General features: G+C 38.9%; 1 protein-coding gene across 4 annotated transcripts in view; it reads right to left on the minus strand.

The window, feature by feature from the left end:
- Positions 1-5,249: 5,249 nt before the first annotated feature.
- Positions 5,250-16,480, minus strand: part of ssh2a (slingshot protein phosphatase 2a) — a 172,327-nt gene continuing 161,096 nt past the window's right edge. For all 4 annotated transcript variants that reach the window (XM_060847943.1, XM_060847942.1, XM_060847941.1 and 1 more), the window contains 2 exons: positions 14,123-14,990; positions 5,250-10,418 (listed from right to left, as the gene is read on the minus strand). In XM_060847943.1, coding sequence (XP_060703926.1) covers positions 8,334-10,418; positions 14,123-14,990 — 2,953 coding nt within the window. In that variant the 3' untranslated portion in view covers positions 5,250-8,333. The remainder of the gene's footprint in view (positions 10,419-14,122; positions 14,991-16,480) is intronic.

A 16,480-nucleotide genomic window follows, 5' to 3' on the forward strand; every position in this document is an offset into this window, starting at 1 on the left:
CTGTGGTACAGTGATCTGGTTATAGTGAAAATTGTATGACAATGTAACTGAGTGAGATTTGTCTTGAAGAAGATACTCAAGATCAATGTGACAAATGAATAGGGACCAATCACTAGCCCTGATCTTGCAAAGCAGATGTGGGAATGAGCTCTCAAAAATTGACAAAATTACTACTTTATCAGCAGAAATACAAAACATGTTGGGTATATGGATTATGTGGATCAAATCAAACCCCGAGTCCAGCAAAGATCTCAGAAAACAGGTAGTTCCGTGTGATATAGGATGAACCAGTTGAGTGAAGTGTAGTCATAGTAGCCCGACAGTGTGGAATCAGGCCATTTGGCCCATCAAGACCACTTTGACCCTCCAAAGGCCCTACACCCTATTCCTGTGTCCCCCATGAATAATCCACCTAACCTGCAATTTAGGCAACTTAACATGACCAAATCCACCTAACCTGCACATCTTTGAATTGTGGAAGGAAACCGGAGTACTCAGACAGGCAGACACGGGGAGAATATGCAAACTCCACACAGTCACCCGAGACTGGAAGCTAACCCAGGTTGACTACTGAGCCACCGTGCTGCCTCCAGTGTTGTGACAAGAAATTAAGAGACTATCATGAGATCTCAAAACCAAAACAAACAATTTTCACCAATTCATTCTCATATAGCAGCAGAAACAGGAGTGTCCAGGGTTACATTGGCAACATTACTGAGTGCCCAATATTCCACAATTTCATATTCAGGGGAGGCAGTGACAATATCGCTTGGCCAGTAATCCAGAATCCCAAACTAATGTTCTGGAGACATTGGTTTGAATCTCACCATAGTAGAGTGTGAAATTTGAATTCAATTTTTTAAAAAATCTTAAATTAAAAAGCTGGCCTAATTATAACCATGTAACCATTCTGAATGTGATGGGATGGATATCAAACAACGATGAGTCAGGATACAGAAAGGAAGGATAGAGGGCTTGGTGTCATGGTGCAATGATAACAACCTCTCAATCAATGTCAGCAAAACAAAAGAACTGGTCATTAACCTCAGGAAGAAAGGAGACGGATACGACCCCATCTACATCAACAGAACTGAGGCGGAGAGGATAGAGAGCGTCGTGTTCCTAGGAGTGAACAATAAGCAACAATCTATCCTGGACTTCCCAAGTTGACGCAACAGCCAACAAGGCACAATAAAGTCTATTCTTCCTCAGACGATTCAGGAAATTTGGCATGTCCATAAGGATCCTCACCAACTTTTACAGATGTACCACCGAAAAATTCACTGTCTGGGTGCATAACAGCCTGGTATGGCAACTGTTCTGCCCAGGACTGTAAGAAACTACAGACCAAAGCTTACCTCCCATCCATGGACTCCATTTACACTGGAGTCATTCAGCTGTACAGCACAGTGATCCAACTTGCTCATGCCAACCAATATCCTAACTTCATCTAGTCCTATTTGCCATCACTTTGCCCTTATTCCTCTAAACTCTTCCTATTCATATATCCATCCACATGACTTTTAAAATGTTATAATTGTACCATCCTCCATTACTTCCTCTAACAGCTTATTCCATACATGTACAATCCTCTGTGAGAAAAAGTTGCCTCTTAGGCTCCTTTTAAACATTTTCCCTTTCACCATAAACCCATGCCCTCTAATTTTGAACTCCCAACACAAGAAACGACCTTGTCTATTTACCCTATCCATATTCCTCGTGATTTTATAAACCTCGATAACTTCTCATTGCTGTGGAAAGGCTATCAACCCCGAAGTCCCCTCCCACCCTGCTAATACTCTCCTACAACCTCGGACAGAAAATACAGAAGCTTGAAGACACACAGGAACACGTTCCAGAACAGCTTCTACCCTGCTGTTATTAGGCTTATGAATGGACTAACTTTAAATAACATTGATCTTACTTTGTGCACCTCCTGTGCGATGTAACCTGTATGCCTCAGTCTAAGCACCCTTTGATCTCTATGTCCTTCTTGCTCTGAACGGCCTGTACTGCTTGCAAAACAAAGCTTTTCACTGTACTTAAGTACATGTGACTATGATAAATCAGATCAAATCTGGAGCAACTAGAGTCGCAATTTCCTTTACATCTCATGTCCAGGGTCAGTCAGGTGGTTCCAAACTAAATTAGCTATTGTACCTTTGGGAGAAATTCTCTCCTACTTTCTTGGAACGAATAGGTTCACTGAGTGCAGATGATGCATGGGAAGGCACGAACAATTACCACTATCGCCATTTGGAGATGTGGCAAGCTCCATTCTAAAAGCAACTTTACATGCATTTTTGTTCATTGAATTTCACCCCTTGAAAACAAGATTGTTATATAACAGCAACATTTTCATGGAAATCATACCAAGACCCTTCTCGTGCTGAAGGGCTGAGAAAGCCGAAAAGGCGACAACCATTTAATATGACCTCATTCAGAATTTTTGAAGAAAGTGGTTTTGCCGTTAGTCAAACACCAAAATGTTTCTCAGAATATAGGGTGAACACAATTCGCTTTGAGAGGGTCACAGAACATTTAAAGTCCATTTGAAACATTGGAACAGATAAATAGTGCTTTGGGTTAATGTTTCATCTTGAGCAAATCCCAATCTTAACAGTTTAAGATTCTGTACATTTTGGGAAGTGAATCGCCATATTTAATTTTGACATTGACAAAAGTCATCGGATATTGTTGAAGATTCATGCAGCCTTGACCAGTGATTAATCTGTTATTTTGGTTAATCTGGTTAAATGTGTTGGGATAAATGAGAGTAGTTCCAAACGATTTCCGTTCAAATTAATGTTTTAGTTATGCTCTTAAAACTAATGTAAAAGATACTAAAAGTACAAATATTTTGAAATTCTAGGATGTAGGCTTTCAATCCCAATAGTTTGCTCCATAACTTAATCGATAGTGATGATAATTGCTGTAAATTCTTATTTTTCCGTAACCTCTGCATTACCTGTTATATTGGTATGATGTCCTCCATGATGAAAACTGAAGCAAGATGTTGATTTAGTGACTCTGATTTCTGTGTTCCCTACTCGACTCCCAGTCTCAACCTACAAGGTACCAATACTTATTTTAGCTATACTTCCTTTTATGTATTTACTTAGATGTAATCTTGTACATTTTATGAAATTAGATTTTCCACCATGATTCCAGAAAAATGGTAAGTTTCCAATTATTGGGCTAGGTTAGCTGTAGCATTCAATGTCTACTTGTGGGTTCTCTAATAAGGAAGACATGGTCAAGCCAATCCACCATATTGTTCAAAGTTAGGTGTCATCGGAAATGATAACCAGATTAATGCCATCTACAAGTTCGCTGATGACATCACCATAGTCGGCCCAATCTCAGATGGTGACGAAACAGATTACAGACGGGAGGTGGAAGACCTGGAAAAATGGTGCACTGAGAACAACCCAGCACTCAATGCCAGCAAAATCAAGGAACTCTGACTTTTTTTTTTAAGATTACTTACAGTGTGGAAACAGGCCCTTCGGCCCAACAAGTCCACACCAACCTGCCGAAGCGCAACCCACCCATAGCCCTGCATTTACCCCTTACCTAACACTACGGGCAATTTAGCATGGCCAATTCACCTGACCTGCACATCTTTGGACTGTGGGAAGAAACCAGAGCACCCGGAGGAAACCCACGCAGACACAGGGAGAATGTGTGAACTCCACACAGTCAGTCGCTTGAGGCGGGAATTGAACCCGGGTCTCTGGCGCTGTGAAACAGCAGCGCTAAGCACTGTGCCACCGTGCCGCCCACGGCAGCATGTTACTCATGCCTCCCTACACATTAACAGCAGAAGTCGATGGAATGGAGAGTGTCAAGCTCCTGGGAATGGTCATCTACAACAAGCTTTCTTAGATTCTTCGTGTGGAATCACTGGCTACAAAGGCCCAACAATATCTCTTCTTCCTCACTCAGCTGATGAAATTTGGCATGCTGTGAATATCCTTGCCAAATTTTACAGGTGTGCCATCGAGAGCATTCTGTCTGCAAGTATCACTTCCTGGTATGGCAATTGTACCATTCAAGAACGGAGACAGTTACAGAGAGTGGTGAACTTGGCCTGGACAATCACAAAGGCCAACCTCCCATCTATAAAATCCATCTACTAGGCCAGCTGTCAAGGAAAGGCCGCCAGCATTCTCAAACATCCATCCCACCCTGGCAATGTTTTTCTACAACCTCTACCCTTGGGGAGAAGGTACAGAAGCCTGACACATGCACCAACCGGTTTTGAAACAGTTTCTACCCTACTGTTGTTAGAATACTGAATGGACTCACAAACACTTAACATTTGCCTGTACCTGTGTTTTTGATTTAACCTATTGGTTACTTATCTAGGCTACTTAACTCTGATCTGTCTGTACTGCTCGCAAGACAAAGCTTTTCACTGTGCTTTGGTACACGTGTCAACTCAACTCAATTCAATCGGGGTGACAATTAGTAGATCAGATAACAAAGTGCAGAGTACACAAATTGGGCAGTTGCAAAAGGATAGGGGGGTTAGAAGCCATAAAGCAATTTCAGTGCATTGAGTAAACGTTGGTAATGATAAATAATCATAATCTTATCAAACCATAGAGCAGCTCTCTCCTAAAAGAGATTACTGGTGGTGGTTTAACCTGAGGGTCACCACACCTCAGGTGAGAGTGGAGGTTGAGAAAGAGAATCCTTCAATTGTGACCTCAGTCAGCAAGGAAATTGAATCCAAACCATTGACTTCACTTTGCATGGCAAATCACCTGTCCAGGCAATTGAGCTAACTGACCTCCAATGGAAGCAGTTGAAAAACAGACATGGCTTCTCTTTAATTGAACAGGAAGCCACTGGGGGGAAATATGAGAGAGTTCCAGCTAGGTGGTGATGAAAATGTGTTTGAGTTACATGCAGATGATTACTTGCAATGATATTATGGTGTAAATGTAAACTTTTTGTGGTGGTTAGAATATGGGTTTGGATTTTAACATGATCAGAATGCAGTTTGAGTGAACTAAACAGAAGTTTCTGTCTTGCAAATAAACTGAATGAAGTTTTAAATATAGATTGACCCTTACTGAGTGTAACACTCCTAGTTTTCTATTACAAATTTGACTGAGTCATGTAATAATGACATTTTTTGTTGCACTGACATTCTGAAAAGCAAAGAACAAATTAATCCTCCAAAATAAAAATTTATTAATTTTGTAACAAGAACATTGTACTTCATACAACAGTGCATTACTTCACATTAAGCAACTTAGCACACTTGCAATAAAAAATTAAATTGGACAGTAGAACATCCCATAAATGAAAAATAGCATAGAGTGGCAGTTCAACATGAAGAGCCGAACTGATTTAAGCTTAATGAAGTGAAAATTACAGTCTGCACAACAGAGTTTGTGGAACAAAATAAATCTTCATTCTAAACATTTTCTTCAGATTTATTTGAAGTCATGGTCATGACTTGTGCCAAAACAAATACTCCTTACTACAGACATGAGGCTTAAGAAAATGTACCACCATTTTTTGTTAAAAAGCTAGGTACTGTGGTACTCATACTACTGTATTACGAAAAAAGGGACATAAAAATGAAGTTGTTGTATGCACACAGCACATGCAGTCACATAATTTACAATTTTGTTGAACTAACAAATGGTGTAAAACTCAGTTTCACATGTATGAACCAAATGTGAAAACTGAATGCCAAGGCAACAGACGGCACGCAAACAGCACGTAAGGTACAGCTATATGTTAAGAAAATGTACAGCTCAATATTCACAATGTAAACAATATAATAATCACATTTAAAAAAAACATATATAAAAATGCCCTTTAAAAGTTGTTGAACTGCAGTGGTTTAAAAAACAAATTCCAACAGCAGGCTCCAGACTCATGACTCTGAGCATCAATGTGCTGTCTGGTCCTCCTAGCAGCTAATTTCACATCACGTTCCAGGCAAAATTCATTTGGTTATCAGTCTAATCTCTTCCTTTAATTTACAGTGGAAGTCATAATTAGACAAAAATATGGATATACAGCAGTACTAGGAGCTTGTTGGGATTACAGTTGGTACAAAAACAGTAAAAATTTCAAACACCCTGTCATTTAGCTATTTTTTGAAAGCAGTGATAAATTACATGATTTAGGGTTAGCACAGGTAAGAGTCTTTATCAAGGACGTCAGAACCAAACTGACTCAACAACAGCCCATCAGTCTAAGTGATTGTGCAAATTTATCCCAACTGGCTGTATGTGCTACAGGTTGATACGACATGAGCTAGGGTTCAGTTCTCAGATGAAATGCAACTGCAAAACAGTGATGGAAAAAAAAATGACATAATCAATCAATTCTACTTGAACAGTCTTTTGATTACAAAAGTGTGTAAGTGATAGTGGTTTACCCACTCCCCCAAATGGGAACTATGGACAACAGTGTACTCAGGGAACAGAAACATGAACAAAGATAATTTTTTTAAAAAATGAAAAACATACATGCAGATATCGAAAAACATAAATCTGGCTCTCTTGGTACACAGAGCAAATACTGCTAGTTAAAGCTGGAACCCAAAATTCTATTTTGCTCTTTTACCATGATTTATACATGTTAATTCATTCCAAATATCTTGTTTTAAACAATATAGCTCTTCCAAAAACTTAATTCTCGAATGGATAGATTGGTACAATCAACTGAAATGATATTTCTGCTTAGTATGTTGTGCTAATTGCATTGCATCTGTTTATTAAAAAAGATAACTTATCCAGGATATCCCAGTTAAACCTGAGAACACATTAATAATGGGTAGAAGATGCAACCAGTATTCTGGAGAAAGTTCCATGCTTGTCGCTTAAAATCAGGTAAATGTTTTAATGTACAGAATATGAACAGTGCTTACAGCTTTTATTACACAAAGTATAACTGTGCAACCTTTAGGTGGTACAGAACATCAAAAGGACTCGATGAAAATGCAGGAAAACATTGACAATTTATGTACATGGGAGAAAGTCATCATCACAAGAATATTACTGCTATCCTCAAGTTATTTCCTCAAGTCTCCAGTATAAATTCTAGCCTAGGTATCACAGTTCTAATCAGATGGAGCAGTACTGAATTATTCCTAGCAGAATGAATGTGTATTCATCCAAGGAAAATGCTGACATTCTTACAGCTGTAAAGCAAATGAAGTTATAAATGACATATTGCAATTAAGGAGTTCCAGTTTAAAAGAATTGTTTGCCTTATCAAATACATTCCCAGGGAGGGGAAAATATTGAACAATATTTGTGGTATGAATGAAGATAGTAAATTTAGATTCACCCCTTCAACAAAATAAACATTCAACTAGCAGTTTATAAAACTAAAAATTGTTTTCTTTCTTTAAAAGGAGAAGTCACATTCAAAAATGAATCTCTATTAAGGTTGAGGATGAATTTAAGTCCTTGCAATGGGACCAACAGATGGCACTTTAGGGGTAGAATACACAGGAATAATAAAGAAAAGGCAGAGAACAGTTATTATAAGGATTCCCCTGTGAATGGATATGGAAGGCTTTATCAAAAGCTCATTGCAGTGTTCAAGTAATAATTCAAGTATAATCCTGAATCTAGACCACCTTAAAAGGAACACACAAACTAACAAAACATGTATAGCCATTTCAGTGATGGAATATTAGAAATTCAGGAGGTCAAAAATTTTGCAGCCAGCTGTCTATATAGCCCTGCAAAGACATGTGATCTTAAGTAAACTTGAGGGTGATTAAGGAATAGTGCACATCTGAATTATTTTGCACACGGTGTTTCACTATAACACAGAATATACACCAAAGGCTTAACAGCCATTTTGCAAGACTACACAATATAGGGGGAAGAAATTCGTAATGTCAATAGTTTCTCTCAGCAGGAAGCTTAGATTAAGGATGTAATGTATGATAGGAACGTTTGTTATTAAATAAGTAAAAGGTGACAATGACATTTGTAAAAATAGTACAGAATTCACGACAAAGAGCTGGTTTTCCCTGATTTCAATTTAGAGGTATGTTAAACAACAGACTGGTTAATTTAATTGTCAGCTTGCTCCATAGTAGCTGGTGTGCTCTTTTAAATAAGATCTTATGGTTGAAGGGTTTAGTTTCACACAATGTTAAGTCAAAACCAATTATGGGAATAAAGAAAGCAAGAAAGAACAAACTAAAGAAGCCCAATGTCAGCATGCAACCAATCATAAAAAAAAATCTACTTTTAACAATATATAGAAAACAAATTGTAAAGTGCTTGTTCTATTGAAAAACACTTGCCTCTCATAAGGAAGCATAGCTTTTGGGCTTAGGGTCACATGGTGTTATATAAAGGATTGGCTGTGCGTTTTCTATCGTTAACTGCTTTTAATCGCTTTAATGAATGATTTCTATGATGGTGTTGTCGAGGTGCTACAGCCATCAGTGGGGTAGGACAGGGTGCATCGGTGTCATAACGGAAGGAAGATTTCAGCTGTGGAAGGTTCTCTTCTGTACTTGCCAGTGGACACTCTTGGGTTGATTCAACTGCTTTGGCATATTGTATTAAGGGCTTCCCCACAGGCTTGCTTTGTGCAATACTTTCTGATGCTTTAAGTTGTTCTGCAAAACATACTGTGGATTGAGGATCTTGGAAAAGAGAAATGGAAACACATTTCTTTTTGCTGGGCTCATCTTTCACAGCACATTCAGTTCTATATTCACTTGTACTTTGCGCTGTCCATGGTGTACGCTGGATAGAGTCAAGAAATGCTTGGTAAGTTTTAGAACTATCCAACCCCTTTTTAAATAAATCATTCCTTGAAAGCTCCAGGTAACCCAGCTTAGCAATGGATGCTGAACGTTTAATCTGTGATGGAGTTGTGAGACCTGCTTGCCTTATTTTAGCTTCAATTTCCTTTGACTGTTGCTTACACATCCCCAATGTATAACTTGGATATCCTGTACTGTCATTGCTGGGGCTATGGCTGAGATCATGGGTACATTTTTCAAATCTCGACATCTCTTGCATTTCCCTGACACTTTCATCAAATCTGCTGAAACTCAACTTTAAATCCTCGTGACTCAGAGTAATGCATCCATCATCTCCTTGCAAAGATGCAATTTTTGTGTCAACTTCCTGAAGCCCCGAACATTCCTTATCAAGAATCTCTGCATCAGTATCTGTACTGGACTCCGTAATGCCTTCCAGGTGAAGTACATGCGTTTGATTCTCTAAGCCCTTTAATGGTAAATGGGTTGCACCACTAACAAATAAAGCAATTTCATAGTCAGAGAAGCTGTCAACTGCATCACCTGGAGGACTACCAGATTCAAAGGTCATTTCTTCAACTTCTTTGTTGTCAGTTTCAGTCAAACTCTCAGTATCCAAAGATGATAATAGTGGTGAATGACATGGAAATTCCGTGGTTTTTACTTCTGTATTTTTTAGATCATCTGCAGATTGTACTGTGGCCATATTTTCCTTTCCCAGAGATTCAACTTCAACGATGTTCTCTTCTCCTGTCGAGCAAATATCACTGTCTTCTTGAGATGGTGGTTTAAATACATGGGTGTACTCAATTATTTCAACTTTCTTTGGAAGTTGGGTAAATGAATCCAGTTCCTTGGAGTGGATTTTCTCAAGTTCCAGAGTGTTCAAGGAGCCAGGTTCAGCTTGTTCCAATTTCAGTCTTGATTCTAATGGATGTTCTATCATTTGTGACTGCGAGTCTGAGACCAATTCTTGATTCTGAGATACACTAAGCTCAAGTAATAAATTTGGGTCATCAGTGTTTTCGTTTCTTTTACCCTTGAACAAAGATAACTCAGGAACAATAGCTTCACTCTTATTTGTCACCACAAATTCACTAGCCACAGCTCCATCAATTCTGGAATTTTTACGGATTGGCAGTGTTACCAATGATTGATGTTCTTGCCCTTGTTTCAATCGTTCTTCAAACTCCTGTGTTGCACGTTTTACTGAGCCAGGACACCACTTTGGCACCTGCTTTGGATGAATTCTTCCATCCTGTGCAGACTCTTTAATGACTGTCTCCTGGCTTTCCTCATAGGTCTTGGCTGTTAAATGCATGTCGTGACATACATCATCTTTAGCTTCCGACAAGTCAGTGGCATTTTTAGAGTCGCTTTCAGCAACTAAAGAATCATTTTTGCAAAGTTTTTTTGCAGTGGTGTTGCTTTCAGAAAGCCAATGGAAATCTGCTGGTAGCTCATGAACTGTGTTCCTCTTTGGTGTTTGGATCTGGTTATTGGCGACACTTTCCATTTTGCTTTGGCACACGCCAGAACTCTGGTTGGACTCTATTCCTGTCACTATTTCTTTCACAGAAATGACATTTAAAGACTGCGATCTTGTTAAGGAAGACTTCTTGTGGAACAATTTTGGTACTAGATTTTCCTGTCGAAAACAGAAAACAAAATGAGCTCAACACATATAACTTATATGATCACTGCAGAAGTGAACAAATTCCCAGAGAAAGTAAACACTTGATTATAAGGGGAAAGATAAATTCAAGACTAGTACACTTTAACCCAAGATTTACATTATTTACATAATTATAGATGGAAGCCAAAAAAGCTTGAGTAAAAAAATTCCATCTGAAAATCTCATATGGTCCTTTCATTGTACTACCCATGAACACTGTAAACCTTATTTAAAATGGGAATAGAACAACTTTACTCCTCCCAAACATTCCTTAGTTTAAAAACAAAAATGGAAGTTGATGGAAAAGCTCAGCAGGTATGTCAGCACCTGTGAAGAGAAATCAGGGAGTTAACGTTTCAGGTTCAATGACACTTCCTCAGTTCTGAAACATTACCTCTGATTTCTCTGACTTAGGATGTGTGGATTGGAAAAACAGGCTTCAAGAGAAGAACACTAATGAGATGTGGGGATTGTTCAAGGAGCAGCTACTGCGTGTCCTCGATAGGTATGTACCAGTCAGGCATGGTGTAAAGGGCCTTGTGAGGCAGCCGTGGTTTAGTAAGGAATTGGAGTCCCTTGTGAAAGGGAAGAAGGCGGCATATGTAAAGATGAGGCGTGAAGGTTCAGTAGGGGCGATTGAGAGTTATAAGGTAGCCAGGAAGGAGCTAAAGAGGGAGCTAAGAGAAGCGAGAAGGGGACATGAAAAGTCTTTAGCTGGTAGGATTAGGGAAAACCCAAAGGCTTTCTATAGGTATGTCAAGAATAAAAGGATGACTAGGGTAGGTATCGGTCCAGTCAAGGATAGTAGTGGGAAGTTGTGTGTGGAGGCGGAGGAGATTGGAGAGACATTAAATCAGTACTTTTCATCAGTATTCACTCAGGAACAGGACACTGTTGCTGATGTGAATATGGAATCACAAATAATTAGAATGGATGCCCTGGAAATATGCAGGGAAGAGGTTTTGGGAATATTGGAAAGGATGAATATAGATAAGTCTCCTGGGCCTGATGGCATTTACCCCAGGATCCTATGGGAAGCTAGGGAGGAGATAGCAGAGCCATTGGCCTGGATTTTTATGTCGTCATTGTCAACGGGAATAGTACCAGAGGACTGGAGGATAGCGAATGTGGTCCCATTGTTCAAGAAAGGGAGTAGGGATAGCCCTAGTAACTATAGGCCAGTGAGTCTGACTTCAGTGGTGGGCAAAGTCTTAGAGAGAATGGTAAGGGATAAGATTTATGAACATCTGGGTAGGAATAACGTGATCAGGGATAGCCAGCATGGTTTTGTGAAGGGCAGGTCGTGCCTCACAAACCTTATTGAGTTCTTTGAGAAGGTGACTAAGGAAGTGGATGAGGGTAAAGCAGTAGATGTTGTGTATATGGATTTTAGTAAGGCGTTCGATAAGGTTCCCCATGGTAGGCCAATGCTAAAACTTCGGAGGTATGGCATTGAGGATACATTAGAGGTTTGGATTAGGAATTGGCTGGCTGGAAGGAGACAGAGGGTAGTAGTTGATGGATTATGTTCATCTTGGAGCGCAGTTACTAGCGGTGTACCACAAGGATCTGTTTTGGGACCATTGCTTTTTGTTATCTTTATAAATGATCTAGAGGAAGGACTTGAAAGCTGGGTAAGCAAGTTTGCGGATGACACAAAAGTCGGTGGAGTTGTGGATAGTGAGGAAGGAAGTGGTAGGTTACAGCGGGATATAGATAAGTTGCAGAGCTGGGCGGAAATGTGGCAAATGGAATTCAATGTAGCTAAGTGCGAAGTCGTTCACTTTGGTAGGAATAACAAGATGATGGATTACTGGGCTAATGGTAGGCTACTTGGTAGTGTGGATGAGCAGAGGGATCTTGGTGTCCATGTACACAGATCTCTGAAAGTTGCCACCCAGGTAAATAGTGCTGTGAGGAAGGCATATGGTGTACTGGGCTTTATTGGTAGAGGAATTGAGTTCCGGAGTCCTGAGGTCATGTTGCAACTGTATAAGACTCTGGTGCGGCCTCATCTGGAGTATTGTGTGCAGTTTTGGTCGCCATACTATAGGAAGGATGTGGAAGCTTTAGAACGAGTGCAGAGGAGGTTTACCAGGATGTTGCCTGGAATGGTAGGAAAATCTTATGAGGAAAGGCTGAGGCACTTGGGGCTGTTCTCATTGGAGAAGAGAAGGTTTAGGGGAGATCTGATAGAAGTGTATAAGATGATTAGGGGTTTAGATAGGGTAGATACTAAGAACCTTTTACCGCTAATGGAGTCAGGTGTTACTAGGGGACATAGCTTTAAATTAAGGGGTGGTAGGTATAGGACAGATGTTAGGGGTAGATTCTTCACACAGCGGGTTGTGAGTTCATGGAATGCCCTGCCCGTATCAGTGGTGAACTCTCCTTCTTTATGGTCATTTAAGCGGGCATTGGATAGGCATTTGGAAGTTATTGGGCTAGTATAGGTTAGGTAGGATTCGGTCGGCACAACATCGAGGGCCGAAGGGCCTGTACTGCGCTGTATCCTTCTATATTCTATGTTCTAGATGCAGTCAGGCCTACTGAGCTTTTCCAGCAACTTCTTATTTTGATTTCTGATTTACAGCATCCACAGCTTTTTCAGTTTTCACTCTTCAGTTTTACATGGTAGAAAACTGATCGGTACAAAGCACAAAAGAATGAGTTTCATTAATAGGAACTGGTATGCACCACACATTAATTTTAAGTTACTTAGTAATACAGAACTTGAACATTGGTTTAAAAAAAGACATGTTTTCAGAATTTTTTTGTTTTGCACTCATCAGAACAGTTGGAAGATTATCAAATTGCAAAGGGAATAGCAATTTATACCCCATGAGAAAGCAGCGCTGATTGACTGGTTGAGGCATTGTCACAAAGAATGCATGAAGGATGGCAGCTCAGCAGCTCTTCTCAGGAAGTTCTTTTTGGAAGTTGGACATTGTTGCACTTCTGTGCTGATGAGTGCAAGATAAAAAGCCTTAAGAGCATTTCTGTTTTTTCAACAATACATTAGTGTCTATTAATTTATTTTGAAAGCCATATTTGTGTGCTCAAGGCAAGATATGCGAGGGCTAATGCATGAAGCAGTTTTCCACAGTTACAATCAACGTAGCAATTCTAATCACTCAAATGTCTGCACCTGGAAGACAGTTTTATAAAAACTCATTCTTTACTCACTGTCTCCAATGTTTCAATTAACAACTCTTATAAAATTGTCAACTGTATCAGTGTTGCATATTTTCATTTCTCAAATTTTTGCACTCATGATTTACAGCAAGGTATGCTAAATGGAGTAGAATTTTCTTCTGGACTTAAAAAATTGGATAAAGTGATAAAAATTGGAATATACATTGCTACATTTATGAAATTGATGTAGGCTGAGAAAGAAGGATATTTACAATTTTTTGCTCTGGAATGGTATTTCCAGGTAACCATACTCTATCCCATCAACTTCCAACATATTTGAAACAGAATGACTAAGTCAAAACTTAAAAATATAATACAAGACATAGACACATTTAACAGAAATGATAATGCTTATAATAACCAACTTAGTTCATTGAAATTAAACATTACATTTTCATAAAAGAATTAAAATGTTTTAACTTTATGCTAAATGTTATTGGACATTTTGTGGCTTAATTTACAAAAAATGTTAACATTTTTACCTTATTAGATTTTACATCATCTACACATTTATCTTTTATGTGAGCTGGGTTATCCAACGAAGTGTCCCCCTGACCATTTGCAATCTGTTCTTTCTCGGGGATTTCCTGTGCAGCCACTTTTGTGGCACAATACTTCCCGCCACCAAACTCCTCTGTTTTCAAGTGTGATTGGACTCGAGCCCCATTCTCCTGTGAAAGCTCAATGAATTTTTCTCTGGCACTGAAGAAGTCAATTCGATCGGTACTTAAACTGCAAATTTCAGCGTTTATATTTGATGGTGAGACAGAGGAAGTTAGTTCCTGTGAGGCTTTACGATCCTCTGGCAGAGGTGCAGTTTCAAGCAATGGTACTGAAATATTATTCGGTTTTAAATTAACATCTTTCTCTGATTCACCTGCTTCCAAATCAGTCAACACCATGGAATGGTTAGGTGAAGGAGAAAGTCCATTCTGTGACAAGACCTCTGGTGATTTGTCAGATTGGGAGTCTTGGAGAGGGAGAATATCTGAGCTGGAACCTGCTGGTAACCTCGTGGTGATACTATCAGTGACCTCCAGTCCTGACAGCGCTGCAGAAGAGATGTTTGTGTTCAACTCATCGGGGTTATGTTTTAAAGATATTTCATATTCTGTATCAATTCCAAAATCTAACTCATGTTTTCCTTCTTGGACTCCAGGCAAACTTGATTCTAGGACATTTGAGAACTGGGACTGACACAGATGCTCAGTAAGTAGATCAGTTGGCATTTCTGTAGTGGAAGTACTGTCCCTTCTGTTTAAGTCAACTGTAGATTTACTAATACGCTCACGGTGATCTGAAAGGTCGCTATCGGAATGTGATCGCCACAGCTTATTGTGCCGTTGCTTGCTGCATTAAGAAACAAAAGAGAAATAGAATAAATAAAAGTACTTTGCCCATAGTAAAATTGTTCCAGGCATCATACAGTACGTGATGATGAACCGCAGTGAAACAACGGAAACATTCCACAAGAAGTATTTTTCAGATGCAATCACTGTTATGCAGACATCAAGTATAGCTGTCACTTCTTTCTCAGACACATCCCAACCAATAGCTTCTTGGAAATGTCAAATATTAACCTATAATATTTACTAGGAAGCGTTTAGTCTCTTGTTATTAATACAGTCTTCATTTCAGGTAAAAAAAATCCCTAAATAGAAACAAAGTGATCTATTTTTAGAGTACAACTATCTCAATATTAAGGAAGAGGTTCAATTTCTCATTTGTTACTTGAAGCACAATAAGTCTGGCACTTCACTAAAATGGAGTAGGCATTAGTCTAGATCGCACAATCAAATCTTATAAGGAGGGTTTGTATTTACAATCTTCCAATTCAATTTCAAGTAAGGGGTTCAGGCTAAAGTCAATAACGGAGTAAAAGGAAAATGCTCCAAGAATGAAAAGTATAAGTAAACCCATCATCTGGAAACTTCTTCCTTGTATGTGCGTAAATGATCATATAATCTGAGGCAGCCAGACAGGCTGACTTCATACTAGAATTAGAATCAATATAACTGTTTCCCTCCATTGCCTGTCATCGGTTTTCTACTTCAATGGTGACCACAGGGACAGCCCCTAGCAATTGACAAGAGTAGGAGAAGAGCACAGGCAAAATTTCAACTTGTTTCAAAATGAGAATACAAAACCAAAGCAACTAAATGAAGAGGCTTATTTGAAAATATAAAGATATCAACTCTTCAATCTGCTTTTGAAAATTATATAGTATTTGCACAAACTTCTACAGGATGAAGAGACTAATTTATTGTTTCACAAGTTTCAGTGGAAAACTGAAAGAATCCAAAAAGTTTCTAATGCATTATTAAGTACTGACTTCTTTACACAGAGTACCGGTTGATGCAAAGAAAATAAAGAACCAGATCATCCATACAAGTCCCGCATCTGTAGATGGAAAGACGTAAATATGTTATATTAACCCCAAAACAACTGTTTTTGGGCACACTTTTTTGTCAATATATAAACGTAGTCACATAAATGAGATGACCATCTTCATTGTTATGTCCAAGATGAGAGGACTGCACGATGCTCTAGTACCAACACTCCATGGTTTGCAGCATAAAGTTATATTATACCCAAAGTCTCTTTATAGCCAATGGATTGTTTTCCCTACATTGGTGATAGAGTTAAAATACCAATAGGTAAATGTTTTTCCATAAACAATATTATTGATTTATTATAAAAACAAAATTCATTCAAAGATGCAGAATTAGATAAAAATTTATGATATGAAAATGTAAACGTTCACCCATTTCCTCCCATCAACCCCAAAATGAACACACAAGAAGAACAGAGGAAAATTACCGACACAGCATATTATAAAA

This window comes from Hemiscyllium ocellatum, chromosome 31 (assembly GCF_020745735.1).
Source record: "Hemiscyllium ocellatum isolate sHemOce1 chromosome 31, sHemOce1.pat.X.cur, whole genome shotgun sequence".
Lineage (NCBI taxonomy): Eukaryota > Metazoa > Chordata > Chondrichthyes > Orectolobiformes > Hemiscylliidae > Hemiscyllium > Hemiscyllium ocellatum.